The 20,428-nt window shown below is 52.5% G+C and overlaps 1 protein-coding gene across 7 annotated transcripts in view; it reads left to right on the top strand.

Moving 5' to 3' along the window:
* The window catches only part of Spats2l (spermatogenesis associated serine rich 2 like), a 123,628-nt gene that overhangs the window by 101,156 nt on the left and 2,044 nt on the right, over positions 1-20,428 (top strand). For all 7 annotated transcript variants that reach the window (XM_023712355.1, XM_023712357.1, XM_023712358.1 and 4 more), the window contains 4 exons: positions 7,149-7,207; positions 13,346-13,455; positions 15,364-15,466; positions 17,145-17,365. In XM_023712355.1, coding sequence (XP_023568123.1) covers positions 7,149-7,207; positions 13,346-13,455; positions 15,364-15,466; positions 17,145-17,365 — 493 coding nt within the window. The remainder of the gene's footprint in view (positions 1-7,148; positions 7,208-13,345; positions 13,456-15,363; positions 15,467-17,144; positions 17,366-20,428) is intronic.

Genomic DNA, 20,428 nt, shown 5'->3' with positions numbered 1-20,428 from the left:
CAGGCCCTTGCGCTTGCCAGGGAAGCACTTATTCCACTGAGCCATCTCCCTGACCCTGAGAATCACTTTTCTATGGCTTAGTTACTATGTAAGAGGCCTGAGGCACAGAGTTAGACAAATCAGGGTTCGGTCTCAGCTCCACACTCCAGGTCTGAAGCTGCTTACATTTCTCAAGTTCTCCTTGGCTACAAACAAGGACATGCCTATCACTTTCTGAGGTTTTACAAAATTCATGTACAGGTAATGATGATTCTAGAAAACTGTCATGCTGGCTCGTGGGGGAGACTGCGAGGCTGGTTCTAGGGGTCTCTTTCCCTGCGTACCATGGCCCCAGGAAGATGTTCTCTCCCTCCCTCTTCCCATGTGCTCAGCGTGTGGTGGCTCCTAGCTGTGGGACGTGGATATTGCATCCCAGTTCTCGCTGTTTACTGCTTTAGGAACAGAAAGGAGGCAAAGGGGTCCCTGGTTCTGAAGGGTCACCGCTGCCAGCAGTTCTCTTGTCCTTCCCTGTCCCTCCTGCTGTGCCTCACCCCTTCCCAGGCCGCTGGTGTGCACCACACTGCGGCTCAGACTCCACGCCCTCGGGAGCATCTGGGCCTTTGCCCGGAGGTTCTGCGTCTCAGGCTGGCAGGCACGGTTCCACCAGCTGTGTCGGGTCCAAGCACCTCCTCTGAAGAAGTGCTGCTGAAGACACAGCGTGCAGGCAGGCTCTGCAGTGAGAACCCCAGGCTGGGCGGTGCGGGGTGCTCCCTGCCATCAGAACATGCGTCCACTGGTTGGTTGTCAGCGGTCCATCGCAGAGGTGGCGCCCAGCTGGACCCTGAGGGAAGACGAGAAATGCACCAGGCAAGAGTGAGAAACAAGATCCTCCCACGAGGAGCACCACGGCCTGCAGCAGGCGCCAGGTCCCATCCAGCGAGTGTGGGGACCACCGGGGCCTGTCAGAGAGCTCACCTCAGTCGGATGGGAAGAATGGCTCGGCTGTGTGCAAAGGGCAGGACGTCTACTTCGCAGAGAAAAAATGCTTATAGTGTATGTATTTACCTGTGCGACCTCTGTAGAAGCCACTGGCTAGGGCAGTGCTATACAGAGGAACCGGCTGCGTGACATCAGACGTGGCGGCCCAGGGCCCCGCCCCCACCCCTGCCAGCCGCTCCGAGCCCGCCCGCCGAGACCCCGGCCCACCACCTCCCTTCGGCGCTCTGCGTGCTGACGCCGTCGCGCCTCCCCTCAAGCAACTATTTTCCCAAAAATGTTTTTGGAAGGAAACACAGCCGAAGCTCAGAGTGGCTGCCCACATTTTGTGTAAGAAACAGAGAAGGTTTTGCCTTGCTTTGCAATTTACTTTCTTTTATCTTGTTTTCTGTAACTCCCAGTTTTTTAATGAGCATGTGAAAGTGTACACTAAAGTGCATTAACTGTTCTCTAAGTGGCACCTTATGCCACAAGGCAGTTGACACCCAGTTGGAGCAGCTGCTTTCTCTTCCCACAGGTGTAGCTTTGAAAAGGCCTCAGGGTGGGGGGATCTTAACAGTCCATAAAAATGAGATGAAGTTAAGTTACTTTCCCTAATTAGTGGTCCTCACAGAAAGAAACCAAACTAACAAATGGTCCACAGAGACAAAGGATTACACTATTAAGCCAAAGCTATCTTGTATAAAATTCTAAATTCCTTAAGGGATATATGTTCCCAGTTGAGCGCTTGCTGTTGTGGAATGTACGGACCTAGAGGACTTTTGCAACTCTGCCATTTAAAAGATTCCAAGAAGAATCAAGAGTCCCTGTGGGAAGTTTTAAATTAACTATGTCCTTTTTGAGAAACTCCAGAATTGTAGAAGAATTGGGAGTTAGCCCTTAATGTGAAAGCCACGTGTGTCTCATTTTAGAAATGAACTTAGAAAGGACCATGAACTGTTCATTAACTGGTTTCAAATAATTGCGTGATTCCAACATAAAATACGAAGACTAGAGGTACTACTGTCACATGACCTCTGACAGGAATGGGAGTGAGTCTTGCTCGATTGGCAAGCTGCAGCTGCTGGCGTCCACTGAGAGGCAGAGGGGCATCTGCTCGGTGTGCTCGGCGCAGTGCTGCCTAGGAAGCAAGCTGCCGGAGTTCGTGATAGGCAGCGTCCCAGAGGCTTAATCCCGAGCCCAGGCCGCACCTTCTACACGTACACATTGGTTGTGTGTGTTTATCAGAGAACACTGGAACTCAAGAAATGTCTGGAAAGATCCGCTTGTTGCCATTGCTGCATTCAGATAAAGGATTCCACGATGGAGGGCCAACCAGATAGCTCAGTGGACCAAGTGCCTGCTAAGACAAGCTCAGGGACTGGGGTGTGATCCCCAGCACCACGTGCCATGCCGGCCCTGCCCCCAGGCACACTGAGCTGGCCACTGAAACTGGGTGTGGTGGCGCACACCTGTAATCCCAGCTCTGGAGAGGCTGAAAACAGGAGGATCACTACGTGTCTAAGCTGCATAGTGAGACCCTGTACAAAATACATAAATGAAAGAAAAAAAAGAATTCTTGAAAAAAAGTTCTTAAGTGCAAAATGTACAGAATGGGAGGTGACAGATTTAGAAATCCTAGCTCCTTGGTGATGGAGTTGTAAGGCACAGGAGAATGTTCCTCTTCCGGAGTCAACCTCAGACCAGCACTGTGTGCCAAGCAGAGGGGAGGGAGGGAGTGGCACCCAGGAGCCAGTGTGCAGCGTGGGGACAAGTGGATGGAGCAGGAACTCCCCAGAGACAGGAAGGGCTAGGAATGAGGGCCCAGCCGAGGAGGGGCCCACCATCGTCAGAACTGTGTCTACAAGACACAGAGCCATGCCACCGTGCTGCAGGGCTGGCCCCTGGTCAGGAAGAGGCTGTGATGGGGGGCTGAATGCCCACCTGGGTCCTCCCAGGAAGAGCACAGCCGAGCCGATGGGCAGCTGGACTGGTGGCAGGTCCCCGGGGGCCACAGGGCCCTCATTGTGAAGAGGACGTTTCCCACCCCTGAGGAGAGGGACACGGGTCCTCTGCGGCTGGGCTAAAGTAGGGGCTGCTCTGGCTTCATCAGTGGCCACTGGGCACACATGGCAAGGCTGCCAGGAGCCCATGGGCATCACAGGGCTCACCCCTGGAGCAGGAGCGGACCCAGACAGGAGAAGCAGTGCTCACAGGACATAAGTGAAACCGTGGGTCTGCCCTGGGAGGCCTGGCCCCGAGGCTTACCATTCACACTGGTGTTGGGTGAAGGACGCTGGAGCAGCCCACAGCGCTCAACAGCACCTTTCTGCCGGCCTTGCCAGCCCCGGCTCCGCCGATGTCCAAGCCTCTTGATCCACAGGGCCTTGCGCAAACCTTCCCAGAAGCAGAGGGCCCGGGCCAGTTCTCTCTCGTGTCCAGCGCTGGCCATTGTTGCAGTGTTGCCCGCAACTCCCTTGGCTGCGCTGCTTCCCTCCTCGTGGCCACCCCCAGTGGCTCTGCAGGCTCCCAGACCAAGCAGCTGGTCACTCTGGCTGCTGAGCCCCGAAGATGGGTCTCTTATGAAGCAAAAACTCATAAATCTGTTCCTCCTAAAGAACCTTTCTGATTCTTCTTCTTATTATTAGTTTCCTTTAGAAAGAAATCAAGACAGTGAAACATTTTTATAAAAGGAGGCTTTATCTCTGTGGATAACCATATAGAAGCCATACAGTCTTTGCTGTGGTAATCTTCTCCTTATCCTTTACTGCTTTGATAATAAAAGGTTTCTTAAGGCCACAAAATAAAATCTTACTATCAAGCCGCAGAGATGAGAGGAGATGGGTTTTGAAGGACAAAGGGCACACCTGAGACATGGAAGGGCGGCACAGGCTTTACACACGCATGGTTCATACGGCACATGGTTGGTACCTCTTGGGGTGGAGCCAACGAAAGCACTGTGTTTCTGTCCTTCTTAGGACCTGCTGAAAAGCACACACTCTCGGCGCCTAGCGTTTCAGCAGCTGAGCTACGCCAGCTTGCAGACCAGCCGGGACCCGCTCTGATCTGAGCCATGCGTGACACACTGCATGGATGTGGTTACACTGTACCAAGCCGCGTGCCTCCTGGCATCACCAGCAGAGGAGGTCGCTCCCGCCAGGCAGTGGCGCCCTGCCTGCTGTGCCCGTCAACTGGCATTCTGGAGCGGCTACAGGTGGTACCTACTGACAGACAAGGAGTGCCCTGAAGGTAGAAGCATGACCTCTCACATCCCCAGCAGGACCATGACACTGCGAGGCTCCTGCAGCCCCTCAGCGCTGAGGCCATCAGCACGTCCTCCACAGGGGCCCTGCACTCCCCACGCCCACTGCCTGCAGCCTTGCCGGCACAGCGCACTCTAGGTCTTTCCTGTTCCCTGGCAGGACTCGGTCACCTCGCTGGGTGTGTAGTGCAGGTGTCAGATGTCCCTCCTTGATGCCAATCCTCGCTGGCTGAAGGACAGGCCACCAGGCTTCTCTTTCTTTCTCTTTCTGACTGTACTTGGCTGGCCCAGCGCAGTCAGGCAGCAAACATGATAAAAAGAGTGAATGTTCTGCCCAGCCTGGCCTCGCGCAGCACATCCCTGTCCTCTGTCCTACACTCTGCTCGCTGTTGGTGACAGTGCAGCACAAGTCACCCACGGTTGCTGTCACCCTCAGTCCACCAGGGCCACCCACCCCCAAGTCCAGATGATCGTCCTGGACCCCGTGCAGGTCTGGCCGTCCTGGGTGGAGTGGACACCACATTCTGTGCTCCCTGCCTCTCCTCCCGCCTGCTCAGCCCTCGGTGGACCTGTGTGCACCACTTCCACGTGGTCCCCACGCTCGGGCGCTCTTGCCACCCCGCCCTGCAAGTGCCCGGCTCCACCCCTGCTCCCACTTTTCTGCTCCTCTGCCCTGTGTGTCTGAGGCAGCTCGAAGCCTGTAGCCAGCCAATCCCACATCTCCAGCTCTCACCTTGCTTCGCAGACCTTATCCTGAAAGCCTTGTTCCTCTAAAGTGGAAGTGACCCCACTAGAAAGATGGCGAAACCAAAGCAGCAGAAGCATGCTGCCTGCATCAGAGCCATCTCTGTGTGCTGGCTGAGGAGTTGAGGCCGCTGCACATGCGTGTACGGGGTGGACTGGGAGGTGCAGTGAGGGCCTCACGGGGCAGTGGCACACGGAGCACTGCCCGCCCTCTGTGCAGCACCTATGTGGTGTCACTAAGGAAGCTGAGGGGCCTGATGTGCCGGCCACACACAGTGACCCTGTTGGTGACCCAAGGGACATGCATCACATCACAGGACTGGCAGTGCTGCCAGGGACAGACCAGCTCACAACCCTGCCCCACGCTTACCCATTCTGCCCATTAAGGTTGCTGGGGCCCACAGCTGCCTCTGAGTTCTAGCAGGAAACCCCTGCTGTCCTAGACTCATCCTAGGAAGCATTTCTTCCACAAACAGTGCAAATTTCTTTCTTTTTTTTTTTTTTTTGGAACTGGGGATTGAACTCAGGCCCTTGCACTTGCCAATAAGCGCTTATTCTACTGAGCCATCTCCCCGGTCCAGTGCAAAATTCTTAAGAAGATATAAATTTTAAACACATTTTAAGTTGAAGAGCACCTCTGATGGAATACTCCCAGAGGACACGGGTCATCAGCACAGCAAGGTGTCGCGTGTGTGGGCAGTTACAGCACACCAAGCAAAAGCGTGCAAAGGAGTCAGCTGTTGTTCTGAAAACTGATAAATGGCAGGGGCAAGGTGAAGATGTATCCTGCTACTCTATACAAAACACGCTGAATGGAAACCACGTGGTGGAGTCGCTCTTCTCTAAAGAGAAGGCTCTCAGGAGAGAGACGGCGACGGGCTTGTGTGTCCCCATCTCCCAAGTCCTGTGGCTCTACGTGGTGGCGCTCAGTGGCTGCGAGTATCACAGAAAGGAGACGTGTCCTTTGGAGTTGGGATACACTTATCATAGGGCACAGAGCCTCGGTGAGGCTTAGAACTGAGGTTCCCCAAGAGGAATACTTCACCGTGTGATCTTCCCAGCACCCCGGTAAAGACACGGCACTGACAGAGCGCCCCTCTGAAAGCAAGCACAGCGCAGTCGTGTCACAGTTCCAGCTCCAGTGGCAGGTAGCAACGGAAACAGAGCGGGCTACGTGCTACCGTGGAGGTGCGGTCACAGACTCAGGCCTGGGCAGCTCTTCTTCTTTTGGACAACGTTAAGGACAACCTGGTTTCTTCAAATAAATGCCACAAGGATAAGAAAACAGATGGGAGGCAACTTAGTGGATTCAAACTCATTGGGCACCGAAAGGGCCCAAGTTCGGCCCTGGCTTAAACTGTTAAAGAAATGTTAGAAATAATTGAGAAAATCTCAATGCTGACTGATGTCTGATGTCACTGAAGTACTGTTAATTTTTAAGTGATGTAATGACACTGTGGTTCTAACCCCAAATTGCCCTTATGTTTGAAAGGCATATTGAACGGTTTGTGGTCAAAATGAAACAAGAGCGCCTGGCACCTCCGCTCGTCTAGGCGTTAGGACCGTGCGGTGGAGTGCAGCAGGGAGCTGTGCTGGTTGGAGAGGGGGGTGGCTGTGGGCCAGGGAGAGAGGGCCAGCCTCAAAGTGCAGCACTTCCTGCAGGCAGCCCTTTTCAAAGGCCTAACCAAAAAGCAAATGGAACATAAGGGAAGAAGGTCCTTAGAGCCTTGAAAGACTGACTCGGGAGAGCGAGAAAGACATAGCCTGGCTCCTGCCCGGTCTGTATCCGACCAGGGCCCCCCTCGCTGCTGGGAGAGGGGCATGCAGTGACACTGGGGACCACAGCCCTTCGCCACCAAGGGCCAGCTTCACCCACACTACATTGTTTTGGAGCTTTGGCATGTATAGGGCAAAAACACACCCAAATTAAATTCCAAGCAGCCCAACCCCAAAAGACTCTTTTTAGAGGTGTTGACAGTGATTTAATCAGCAGATGTCACCATGCAATCCTTGGGAATACCCTGCCATGTCGCCTCAGCTTGGAGACAGAGAGTGCTGCTGGCGATGTAGCATAGAAATATTTATGGTAATTTTGTATTTTGTTTAACACAACTCATTTTCTCTTACTCCATGCTTCCGCAAGCCTGTCTTTGATGGAGCATTCTTGCCCTTGTTTCTGTTTTCCCAGCATCATTGACAAAGAAGTTTCGCTGATGGCAGAAATGGATAAAGTAAAAGAAGAAGCCAGTAAGTACACGCGGTCATCTACTCAGGGCTCGTGGACCGGAAATGAGCCTGCTCGGGGACAGTGGCAGCTCTGCCCTGAACTCTGGGCCCATGCACTCTGCCACCTTGGGTGAGCCACTGGCCCCCGGAGAGCAGCACCTGCCATAGCACGCTGTCACCGCACACAGCCACTCGGGGTAACCGTGTCCGCTGAGTTGTTGAAAGTCCAAGGGGACTTTCGTCCACATAGAGAACTTAGGCTAGCTGGCTTTCAGATGACCGCAGATTTCATACTGAATTTCCAGACACTGGTGTTTAAGCCTTTGCAGATCCGGGTCTTGCTGCACGGCTCCTACAGGCCTCACTGTTTCTCTTTCAGGACACTGACTTGGGCTTATCAAACTCCACTTCCCTTTCTATTTTTTTCCATAATTTTATTGAGAAATAAATAGCAATGAGACAGTTTCAAATCAAATTTGTAGGACGGTTCCAATAATTAACACACTGTATACTGTCTTCCTAGTGGTTATTTGTTGTACAAGATGCAGACATGATATCCTATTTATAAACACTATTAGAACAAATCCCTCTATTCATTAAGAGAATGTAACTATATATCTATCCTAACCACTTTGAATACACAGATACAAAATGGACATTCATCTGTATCCCCTTTTTTGTTTAGTTCCATCATTTAAATATTATAGGTGTGTGAACTCAGCAAAATTTTCCAAAATAGTCCAGTAGTCCATAATAGTATTGGGTCTTCCGCTTGACTGGCAAGGTCAGAAGTTGTTGACCTGAGTTCCCTACAGCTCAACACAACAACATGGCTTTATTTCTTAAAGTAGCTCCACCAGAGGCTGGGCCTAAGTGCCTGCAGCACTGTGGGTGGCATCTGCACGGCTCACAGGGACTTTTTCAAGCGCTTGACTCACAAGTCCAACAAGCAAAACACGCCTGATCTTAAGCAGTGTGGAGAAGATTAATAATTCAGACTCAGAGGTGTGCTGGATATGGTTTTCTCAAAATACTCCAATTCTGTTTACAAACTGCATAAAATAGGCTAATACCTGCCAACTTAAAAGCGCAAAAAAAGATCAATTCCACATTTTAAATTGAAATCGCAAGTTAGATTGCTTAATGCTCCAAATTCCCTGTTAATATAATGAACATACTCAAGTTATCTGATCATTGCAAAACTTTTCCTAAATTTCACACAAAACTTGAACATGCTAAATTTGATTTACTTCATTTTCTCTATGTGCACGTTTCCCAGCTTGGTGAAGTCACTCCACAAGGGCCAGTTCACCTCCTGCACAGGCTGAGACCACGGGCTGAGCGCCAGGGCGCGGGCTCACCTCCAGCCTCGGAGGATGCGCAGAGCCTGCTCTCACTCTGAGTCCAGCCGGGCCCCACTTCCCCCGCAGACTGTGGCCTCACAACCCTGGCTTCCTGGGCACCCTACATTTCATCTCGCACCCTGCCCAGGTTCCACATAAGTCCTCACCTTGGCCACGGTGTCTGTGCAGAGAATGACAGACCAGGCCAAGCTCTTCGCTCTTTTTGTTTTTCTTCTCTGAATACTGACCACAGTTCAGTTGTCACTTTATGGAAAGGAGCTATTGTGGTTTTTGTTACACAATTTTAAAAATATTTTAAACAATATTTTAAAACCAAAGCACAGCAGGATCTGTGACATGAAGTGAATGTGGCCCGGAGTGGAGCTGAGGAATATTCACAGTGCTTCTGATTGTGAAGCTCTCTTATTCTTACGGCGTTTGTTGATTTCCTCAGTACAATGGATCATACACGTGGCTCGAGGTTGACCAGTTGTAGAGACAGTAGTATGTGCCCCTGATGAAAGTGCGCAAGGTTGGCGCAGATGCAGCGTCCCGCCGCGCAGGCACAGAAAGCTGCCTCCCCAGCAGCCCTGGGCTCACGTCCTCGCGCTCCCTTCCTGGGGCACCGTGCTGCTGCCGTGTCCTGCAGCTCGGGCAGCCCTGGAGAACGCCATGAGCTGGGCTGTTGTGGGGAAGGTGTGGGGCATGCCCCAGCCCAGGTGCCCTGGCACTTCAGCTCTGGGCATCAGGTCCACTGAGTGTGAGCAGTGGGTGCAGGGGGCCTCAGTCCAGAGCAGCCCCGGAGCTCGCAGGGTCCAGGGCCACCCTCCACCTGCACTGTGACACGCTGAACCGTTCTGCTAGCTTCTCCAACCCTGAGAAAAGGGATAATATCCGTGTCAAGGAGTCGCCATAACAAGGTGAGGAGTCGCAGACCAGCGTGCTGTGCAGTAAGGAGGGGGCCCAGCATCTGGCAGGACAGGCATGGCGGGGCCAGGATGGCACCACCCTGAATGGGCCTGTGACTCGTGCCTGAGCTGCAAAGGCCTTGGCACCTAGCGGGCCACGTCTCCTTCCAGAGCGCCGGGGCTGTTGAAGGTTCACCATGGCATGCAGGACCGTCTTCACAGCCCCCACCTTGAACCTCAGACCCATCGTTTCTCATGGCTTCCGTTTGCCATATGGTATAAACATGTTTCCTCAATTATGACATCGGCGTTGTATCCCTCATGGCATCTAACACAACTCTGAGAAGATCGGTAGTGCTCCATAAATGTTTGGTAAGTGAACTGTCATAGTCAGTTTAGTGTCTGTAGATGACAGGCTCCAGTATGAGCCAACACACATGTGACTTCAAAGGGACTGTGAGGATAAACGTCTCAATTAACACTTAGCGCAGGCAGTTCAGGTATTCTCACTAGGCCTACCAGGCCCTTCCTAAGTGCTCCTCCATCAGCAGCACAGAGCCCTGCAGTGTGCAGTGCATCGAGTGTTGTGGACAAACTGAGCAGGTGGTGTCCTTGGTCTCTGGCACCCTCTGCCTGCTGGAGGCCTACGCAGGCATGTCCTGGAAACAGATGTGTCAAGAGGAAATCACCTTGTGTTACCAGAGACACGGGCGCGCTACGTAATGCCATCACAAGAACGTTTAAGTTGTTGAAAGGACTTCACAGATTGATTGCACCCAAAGAACCACACCTGTCCTGACGCTTGTCCCCAGCACCCTGCGCAGACGCCTGCTCACATCTCCTGCCCGCGAGTGTTACTGGTGAAGCCTTTGGACTTTCCCTGTCCAGGCCCCATGCGCCAGGCTTCTAGCGTGCTCCGGGAACTCGGGGAGATTGATGAACCCCATGGAGAAACGAGAGGCAGCGTCCTAGACTCTGTAATCACGCATAATAAAGGGATATATCCATGTCAAGGACACAGCCCGTGTGCAGCGAGGACTGGGCTGTGTGCTCTGTGCTGTCTCTGTCTCCCTCTACAGATTTCTGAGCAGACGGTGCTTTCAAAGCATACTTAGTATTCCACTTTAAATTGCAAGATCAATGAATCTTGTGACCTACTCCAGTTTTGTTTTTGTTTTTTGTGTCTGTCATTCAAGTGTTTGGGGTGAAAACGTTTGCCCTTAAAGAACACTGGCTTCTCCATCTCAACTTTTAAGATTTTTTATAATGAAAGCCTTTGAAATGTTAATGAGGCTCTATGTAGAGCGCATTCCCGCATTGCAGATGCAAAGTGTTCATTTTCATGCACATTTGCATGAGCTTAAACTCAGAAATTATTGGGCTCTTGCACCTGTTTTCCCATTTTAGGGCTCGTTTCAATCTGTTTCTACAAAGTCTTCTGTCTGGTGTGAATGCCTGAGTTACACATCATCAGAAAGAACAATGACCCCTAATTGAGCCATCGGAGAGTCAGACCCACTTAGCTCGCAGGCACTCAGGGTCTGCTGACCGCTCACTAACTGCTTTTCAAGGCTGGGCTTCACAACTCATTTTTTATCTTATTTTGCAAAAGAAAAGTGTCTGTCATCTTTTACTCAAGAATCATTTTCTTGTGCTGCAAACTTTTGTCCCCCACGGAGTAGAATTATAACCAATTAAAGGTACGGGTTTGACACCCCCGCCCTGAGACAGGGAACTGGCCTCTGCAGAGCCTCACTTATGCACTGACTTCTTCGTCAGCAAACGCACCAGGCACCTCCCACCTACCAGGCAGCGGTTGCCTTGGACGCAAAGCACTATGTGGTATGGCTTGTGCTGGGTGGCACCTGGGCAGGCAATGTCAGGCCAAGCAGAGCTGAGAGTGTGGCACCCCTGGGCCCCTAGGAATGTGGCCAGCTGTGCCCAGAAATTCTACAAGACACCTTAAAAGTGGAGTCTCCTGAGTTTTGAAGATGGACACCTAATCTGTAAAAGTAACACAAGGGCGGAGAGCGATAGCAGCCCACCTGCCTGTCAGCCTGAGGTGTTGTTCAGAAGATCAAGCTTCCTCTTTCCCTCCTGTCACCCTAGTGCTTCTGGATGTGGAAAGACCCCCGGGCGGCGATCAGTCTGCTCAGACACGAGATGTTTAGGGAGCTCCAGTCAGTAACCAAAGTGGGGGCAGAGCACTTGGCCACGGGCTCCAGGAGTTACTGGTCAGTGACTGCACTGACTTCCCAGCTTTGATACTAGCTTCACAAGACAATTTCTGTTTCATAGAATTATATTTCATAGAATTATATGGTTTGAGGGCTATCTTGCCACATAGGAAAAGAACAGGCTCTCTTCTTAGGCAGCAGGACTAAGGCATGGCTTATATAGGAATCAACGCTCAGTTGATTTTTTTTTTTTTTTTTTTTTTTTTTGCTTCTTTTCAGATGTTTGAGATGATTCTTGGGCATTCTATAGATTAAGAACTCTTAAAGTCAGAGTTCCTGCTGCGTGGCCCTGCATGTGCACTGAGTCTGATTTGACAAAGCAGCTGGTCCTTGCTGGGTAAAAGATGCAGCAGGAGCTCAGTGTGCATATCCTGTGAGAGTGTCTCACTTTTTAGGCCTTTGTTTGTCCAAGAGAAATGAAAGCAATTCACGCATGGTAAGTTGGAGAGCTCCCGTCTATCTATCGAAGACCAACTGCACATTTACATCTCACCCTCTGTGTCTGTATCCACTGCTTCTGTGCGCCTAAAGCTTTGGGGAGACACATGCACACAGGTTAATCCGCGAGCTTCAACGTCTGTCTGAACTTTCAGTTCACCTGAGAGTAAGAGGTGTGCAAGTGCAGCGCCAGAGGACTCCGGGCGTCCTCCCCACATGTGCAGATCTTAAGGAGTGCATACAAATGCAGTTCAAGCTGGCTTGACTTGCTCTTGAAAATTTTCCACCAGGAACATTATAACAAAGACATAAGACACTCTGGTCTGGAGCTTCTCTCTGTTTGCAAAAAGCACCGACAGCAGAGTCATTCTTCACCTTGCAAAAAGCTAATAGAGGGGGCCGGGGAGATGGCTCAGTGGAATAAGCACTTCCCTGGCAAGTGCAAGGGCCTGAGTTCAATCCCTGGTTCCGCCAGAGAAATAAAAATAGAGTTTATTTCAAAAAAAAAAAAAAAAAAAAAAAAGCTAATAGAGTGAAACTTCTGTGTAATAGTCCAATAATGCAGCTAGTTGCCCTCAGTGAGTATGTGTTAAAATTAGGTTCGATGCAGCTAGGATTTAATGATATAGTGCACAGAGAAATGTTTTGCTTAGTGGACATCCATCTTTGTGCATCAGATTGGATTTTAATACATCTATTGGATTTTTTTCAGAGGGGTTAGGGTTTTTTTTTTTAATATATTTGGTACAGGGTCTCACTACACAACTCGAACTCATAGTGATCCTCCTGTTTTCAGCCTCCCCAGTGCTGGGATTACAGGCATGCGCCACCACGCCCAGTCTCGATGGGCAGCTTAGCACACCCAGGGGCAAGGCCAGCAGAGCATATGCCGGGATCAATAATACATCTGTTTTCAGAGCTAGGTGTTCTGAGTCACGTTCAAAATGCCAGATGAAGCCAGTATGATTGGATGCCAGTGGAGAAAATGAAGAGTGTGGGTGGGCACATGGTGAGGCAGGAGGGACAGCACTTACTGCGGGTTTGGTGGATACGGACACAAACAGTGACTTGGAGGTGACGGCACCAAGACTAAACGCAGCTGGGTGGCCAACCCAGAAAACACGGCCTGGGCCAACAAGTGATCAGTCTGTAGACGAAAATTGGATTCCAAGAAATGTGCTTGTTTAAAGCTTCAGTCTCGGCCCTAACATATTTTCCCTTCTTATTTGGCAGTGGAAATCCTGACTGCTCGTCAGAAGAAAGCAGAAGAACTAAAGAGACTCACCGATCTAGCCAGCCAGATGGCTGAGTTACAGCTGGCTGAACTCAGGGCAGAGATCAAGGTCAGTGCAGGAGCGCCCGCCCGAGCCCCCGAGCAGGCTCACGTCCCGGCAGCAGCACTGCTCTCAGCGGGGAAGGGGGGCTCACGCACAGCCAGCGCTCTTTCCAGGGTGGAAACGGAAGGTGTGGAGGACAAAGAACCACCTACTCGGGGTGATTTAGAATTACATGGTCTGAGGACTATATTGCCACATAGGAAAAGAACAGGCTCTCTTCTCAGGCAGCAGGACTAATCCAAATACGGTGTACTCAACCATGAATTACGGCTAGGATGGGGAAATTAGTTTTACACCATATAATTTATATGTGTGTATGTAAGCACACACAAGTGTGGACTCAGTGTGACAGGATTCTGAAGCATGCCCTCTGTGAAGACTTTTTCCACTACCCTTCCCTTACCTCATTGCCTTTGTATAATATTACAACCCACAGTTGTGTACAAGGTGTGATGACACATGATGGTGTCCAAATTTTTAAATAGTAAACGACACCCTGTCGTCCATCAGTCCCCCTCGTGCTCGCCCTTGGTTTGCACACACTTAGCCTGCCCTTCCTCACTTCCTCCAGCAGCTCTGCAGGTGCTGCTGCAGGTGCGCCTGACAGAAAGGCAGGCCCGTAAGCACACTACAGTGCCTTCACCCACCTGCTTCCCGGGACCTGGGACCAGTTGGCCTCTGGCTCTTTCCCACAGTCAGAATGGTCGTGAAAAATAAACGCTTCAAATCCATTCAGGACATCAAGGCAGCCGCAGCAGCACCACCGGAGACACTCGTGGAAGGACTTCCAGAAGGGCTTCAGCTTTGGGAACGGTGGGCTGAGCGTGTTGGAATGGTGCGCCCGCACTGCAAGGGGATTGTGGCAATGTGCCTTTTAAAATTTTTTGATTTCAACCTGTCTTTGTTAGATACCTTTTGTTACAAGCAACAAAAACTGACCTTGTCTGGGTCCAGAACAGAGTCTGGGGGTCCTGGGGGGAAGGAAGCGGCACATCCCCTCTCTGTTCAGGGCACGCAGAGTGAAGGAGTGATCTCTGGGCCCTTGTGCAGCCCCGTCCTGATGCAAATCCCGGACAGGTTTCGCTGCAGCCTAGCAACCCGTGCTCATCCTCAGATGGTGAGGGCCCGGGCTCCCGAGGGAAGCAGTCCAGCCCACATTCCTGCTTCTGGGGCCCTGGACAGCTGGTTTCTGATCTTAGACCTTAGAACCCCAGCTCCCTGGTCTATCAAAAGGAAGTAGAAACTGTTGTCTGCCTAGTAATGTACTCAGAGGAAAATGAGATGATGTATTAAGGATTTGGCAAGGGCCCGAGAGTGTTCCATAAATTTTTAATGTTCCAGCTCAAATGCTCCCTCTTATGTAACTTCTGTTCCCTTCAGATTATTTCTTCCTCTTGGTGCCTAAAGGATCAACCACATCCTACCTTACGTTTAATGCTGTCTGTCCCCCTTGCTCAAGGAGGACTGAGTCATGGTTATTTCTGCATTCTCACTCTGTCATCTACACATGGATCCTCATTTTAAACTGAATTTTAAGTGAATTAAAAAATAGTCTTTTCTACCTCCTGTAACAGCGCTTGAAATCTCATCATAGATGATGGGTTGCAGATACCGATGGCCCCTCAGACTTCCTGTTTCCCTGTTAAAAAGAGATGGGGGTCTAGGAGGGTGATATGTTTTGTCCCAGTAGTCACTACCTCCGCAGGCTCTTGGGGTGCTGAAAGGTTAGCAATGAGTCTAGGCGTAGGTTTAGCTGTGTTGCGGCCTGCCCAGGCCCGAGCAGGAGACAGACAAGATTCACGCAGATTCCTGGGAGCCCAGCTTCGACCCTGTTGGGCGCCATCCCTGCTGCGGGAACAGAGTCAATGAGTCTGCAGCTGGCACGGGCATTCTCCTCTGTCCTTCTCTCCTCAGCACTTTGTCAGTGAGCGCAAATATGACGAGGAGCTGGGGAAGGCAGCCCGTTTCTCCTGCGATACCGAACAGCTAAAGGACCAAATCATGCTCTGCGGAGAAAGTGAGTGTTGCATGCCTGCTGAAGGATTCTGCGGAGCAAGCTCACTGCTGCTTGAGTTGATGGGGGGCACGTGTGCAGCTCCCAGGGGCTACATGAGGTCGGGGGTGCTTTACGGACCCCAGGTCATGACACAAGTCACTAGAAATGTCAGGCTTGCCCCTGCCCATCTGTAAAGCCCCAGGATGCGTGAAGCAGAACTGCACAGGTCAGCTGGTTTATGCCTCATGCAACCTCTGCCCAAGTAGCACCGGGCACAGCACCCTGTGACTTCACAGTCCTGGTGCCACAGTGAGGACCAGCAGCTACGCTTGGGCAGGGCCTGGCTGGCCTGCCAGGCCCCACATCTGCACTCCCCCAGCTGGGTCCTCTCTGCCGGGAGAAGCAAAGATGTCACCTGCACCATTAGCATTAGTCTTGTCTCCATTGAGCCTTAACTAGGCAGCTAACAGAGAGCAGCATGGTGCTCCTTCCCACTGCCGTGGCCATGCCCAGGCCCCAAGCTGGCAAGGAGGCACCGCAGGATGAGCAGACAGACCCGAGAGCAGGGAAAACTGGGCCTGCACCGCTCATTTCTCAAAGTCTATGCTTTTCTTCTAAGTCTAAAAACTGTAAGTTTGATCTAAAATTACCCAATGGTATTAAATAGAACTTGGCATTATGGGGTCTCCTGCACACCTCTGTGCCTGTGGGGCTCACACAGGATGACACCGCTAGCCACACATGGTCATGCGGCTCACTTCACCACTTCGAGGGCTGTGACATGTTCCACGTCTATCAAGCCGATTGCTTCTGCACATACAATTGCCGTGACCGAGCTGACTGTGGCAGCTACTTTGGTTCGAGGCCTGCGTGGCCGCCCTTTGCCACACACTCCAGTGGTTTCCTTATCTCACTGCTGATTGCTCTTCCTCTTCTCTCCGTGCCTGCTCGCCCTCTCCCAACCTTACCCACTGGGTGCCGCTCTGCAGCCACACTGAGCCTCTCCAGGGGGGGGGGGGAGTTCGCTGTCCACCCAGGTTCGTATCCTGCATGATGGCCACTCTTGCCAGGAGCTTGCAGTGGCTCTGAGCTGAATATAGCTGAACTGCCCTGGCTATGTCTGCATGGCCCCAAATCGCTGTCACCCCTTACCTGCAAAATGAAGGGACTGGACATATGTCTCTGCCTTTTCTGTTTCTAATGTTCTGTGATCCCACTAGTCACCCCTAACCCTCTTGCAGAACCCTGGGATTAAGTCTGATCCAACAAAGGTAGCAGAGAAAGTTGCTTTTAAAAATTGGTGACAATTTTAAGATTCAGAGAAAAAAGTCTTGCGTCTAGCCTGGCAGGTGTGATCCAGCCTGTGCTGAGGGGAAGCCGGGCTTCAGCCTCGCATCAGTTCCCTCTGGCCCAGAGATGTCATCCCATCAGACACCACTTCTTTCCGGGCAGCAGGAAGGGTGACCCTAAATGCAGACACAAGGGCTGTGTACAGAGGACACGTGTGGGCCTCGGGCCTGGCCCGTAACTGAGGCACATGCGTGACTCAGAGCCACAAAACCTGTAATCCTCACCACTTGTCCCCGCAAATGGCTGTGCACCTCTGTGTCCGCCACCACTGGCCTTAGGTCCGACGAAGCAGCTTGGTGTCCTGACCTCCTAGCCATCCTGATGTGACACTGTGCCCTTCCCATTGCAGTCACTCACCCAAAGAACAGCTACTCCTCGCGAGCGCCCTGCAGCTCCCTGCTGCCTCTGCTCAGTGCCCACGGGGCTGGCTCCGGGAGACAGAGTGGCTTCACCCGGAAGTCATCCAGCCACAGCAAGGGCACTGAGGGTAAAGCCGCCACCTCAAAACTGCTGGGCAGCCTTCCCAGTGCCGGAGAGCCCTCTCACCAGGCCATGCCCGCTGCCAAGCAGGTAAGCACTGGGGGCCCTGCAGACCCTGGTGGGAAGGAGCCCCCACCGCCGTACCCTGCATGGTACATCTTTACATGATAGCCCATACCCAGCGTGGGTGCGTCTCTGCGTGACCCTGGTGGCCGCTGCCCTTCAGACTCAGGAGCAGAATCAGAACGGAGCTCACCATCCGCTGTCGGGAGAGGAAGCCTGGCGCCTGCTGCTTTGAAGATCATTCAGCTCCCACTTAGTGGTCCACGGATCAGTCAGAGGTCACCGTTAGGGCATACCTCTCTTGGATTTCATAAATGTGACGTATTTCAGGTCATTGCAATCTACCACAACCTCTACACAGACGGGTTTCCAAGGGACAGCGTTTCAGTTACTCTTCTCTCACTGGTGGGACAAATACCCGACACCCAAAATGAAGGAAGGAAACTTTTATTTAGCTCTCAGTTACTGGAGGTTTCAGTCCATACTCAGCTGGCTCCAAGGCAGAGCAGCATGGCAGAGAGCAGCCTTTCGTGGTGGCGGCAAAGAGCAAGACTGCAAAATGGCAGGAGCAGCGGCAACAATGGCAACAGAGAGCAAGTCTGTCTCTCTTAGGTTGCATTCAGGCTCTCTGCCCCAGCTGGGTGAGCACTCACACCCATAATCCCAGAAGCACTCATATCCATAATCCCAGGAGCACTCATACCCATAATCCCAGTAGCACTCACACGCATAATCCCAGCAGCACTCACCCCATGGGTCACGAGTTAATCACAAACTCTAGAAGTCGGCCCCGTGACTGCGTGAGGCTTTGGGGGGGCCAACTAGACACAAACCATAACAGACAGTCTTTCTTCTGTCCTGTACATCACTGTACCTCTCAGCTGTGACTTCTCCCTTGTGCCAAAGAGAACAGGAACTGGGACTTCACGGGACAGGCCTTGGCCTGCTGTGGCGGCGCCTCACGCTTAGTGTTCCCAGCCTCTCCTGGGGCTCTAATACACCCTTCAGCGCGGCACTGGTGGCTCCGTGGCTTCAAGACCACACCCAAGTCTGCTGCACTTGTAGTCTGAATACATCCTCACCTGTGCTGGGCATTGCTCAGCATGAAGTACCAGGCTAAGCCTAAGTGCAATTTCATCTGTTTCCTTTCCCCAGATTTTTATGGCAAAAGCTGAACAAAGCCAGGGCTGGGGTGTAGCTCAGTGGTAGAGTGCTTGCCTGGCATGCACAGACCTCTGGGTGCCAACCCAGCACCAGAAAACAAAATAGAAATTTAAAAAGCAAAAGCAAAAGGAACCAGATCGAACGTGATGCAGCAGGTGCCTCTGCAGCTCCTGCTTCAGTGTTTCTGTGCACACTACAGGTTGAAAGGCTGTCCCTACCTCAGGCGAACACTGCTCCCAGTTCAGCCCTCCCCACAGGGGCTGGGGAGGCCGTGCGTGTGCATGTGGCCTTCCAGAGCCGGAGTGCTCCGAGGACTGGGACCTGAATCCCGCTGCCACGCAGGCCAAGGCTGCTCCTGGGCAGCCCACAGCCCTCCCCTGCACTGCCAGTTCCAGTGCCGCAGGTCCCCACAGCAGCAGAGAGAGGTGGCACTGTGGGCAAGGTCCACGTTCACCATATATGCACAGCCAGAGGTGGACAGAAGCTGCACTTGGGCCTGCGCCAGTACTCGCCCCTGGGCCCTGGGCTGCAGGTGCTCAGGGCCCCAACCTAGGGCGCCTGGGTACAGAGCACAGAGCACCAGCCTTGCAGGTCTGTAACTCATCACGTAATTCTGCGCTAGAGCTTGGGTGCTGGGGACAGGTCCGAGTTCATGTAACAGCGCACGCGGCGACACTGTGAGAAGACAGCACATAAACCGGGCCAGCTGCACGGCTTCCCGACAGTAGACCCTGGGAGAGCCCTCAAACGCATCACCCTCATACATTCGAGAGAGCAAGTCCAGGCAGCTCTCTGGGGAGTTCTGACAGCCATGTGACAGTGTGGGTGCAGGCCTTCCCAGGGGCAGCCCTCAGGCCTGAGCCCCAAGCCCAGAAGCCGCTGCTATGTGGTGCAGCCAGCCACGGTCCACGGCCGCCTCGTCACTCATCACCATGTTCTCAGCCACTGCCTCGTTCAGGAATGAGTCCTCAGCGCCAGTTTTCAAAATTGCTTGGTGGCTCTCTGCTCCTGCGCGCCCGCCGACAGCCGTTCTTCCGTGTAGCCAGCAGCAATCCAGCAAGATGGTGAAGGTCGGAGTGAACGGATTTGGTCATACTGGACACCAGCGCTGCTTTCACTGGCAGGGTGGATGTTGTGGCCATCAGTGGCCCCTTCGTTGACCTCAACTACATGGTCGACGTGTTCCAGTACGACTCCGCCCACGGCAAGTTCCACGGCACTGTCAAGGCTGAGGACAGGAAGCTCGTCATCAACGGAAAGCCATCACCATCTTCCAAGAGCGAGATCCCGCCAACATCAAGTGGGGTGACGCTGGTGCTGAGTACGTGGTGGGGTCCGCTGGTGTCTTCACCGCCATGGAGAAGGCCGGGCTCACCTGAAGGGTGGTGCCAAAAGGGTCATCATCTCCGCCCCTCCCGCCCATGCCCCCATGTTGTGAATCGCGAGAAGTACGACGACTCCCTCAAGGTTGTCAGCAACGCTCCCTGTACCACCACCTGCTCAGCCCTGCTGGCCAAGGTCATCCACGACAACTTGGCATCATGGAGGGACTCATGACCACAGTCCACATCATCACTGCCACCCAGAAGACTGTGGACAGGCCCTCTGGGAAGCTGTGGCGTGATGGCTGTGGGGCTGCCCAGAACATCATCCCTGTATCCACTGGTGCTGCCAAGGCCGTGGGAAGGTCACCCCGGAGCTGAACGGGAAGCTCACAGGCATGGCCTTCCATGTGCCCACTCCCAACGTGTCATGGTGGATCTGACCTGCCACCTGGAGAAAGTGGCTAAATATGACATCAAAAGGTGGTGAAGCAGGCATCAGATGGTCCCCTCAAAGGCATGCTGGGCTACACCAAGGACCAGGTTGTGTCTTGCAACTTCAACAGTGACACCCATTCTTCCACCTTTGGTGCTGGGACTGGCA

Source organism: Octodon degus, unplaced genomic scaffold, assembly GCF_000260255.1.
Source record: "Octodon degus isolate 3935 unplaced genomic scaffold, OctDeg1.0 scaffold00025, whole genome shotgun sequence".
Lineage (NCBI taxonomy): Eukaryota > Metazoa > Chordata > Mammalia > Rodentia > Octodontidae > Octodon > Octodon degus.
Note: the sequence above shows the minus strand (reverse complement) of the source record. Positions and strands in the feature narration are given on the sequence as shown.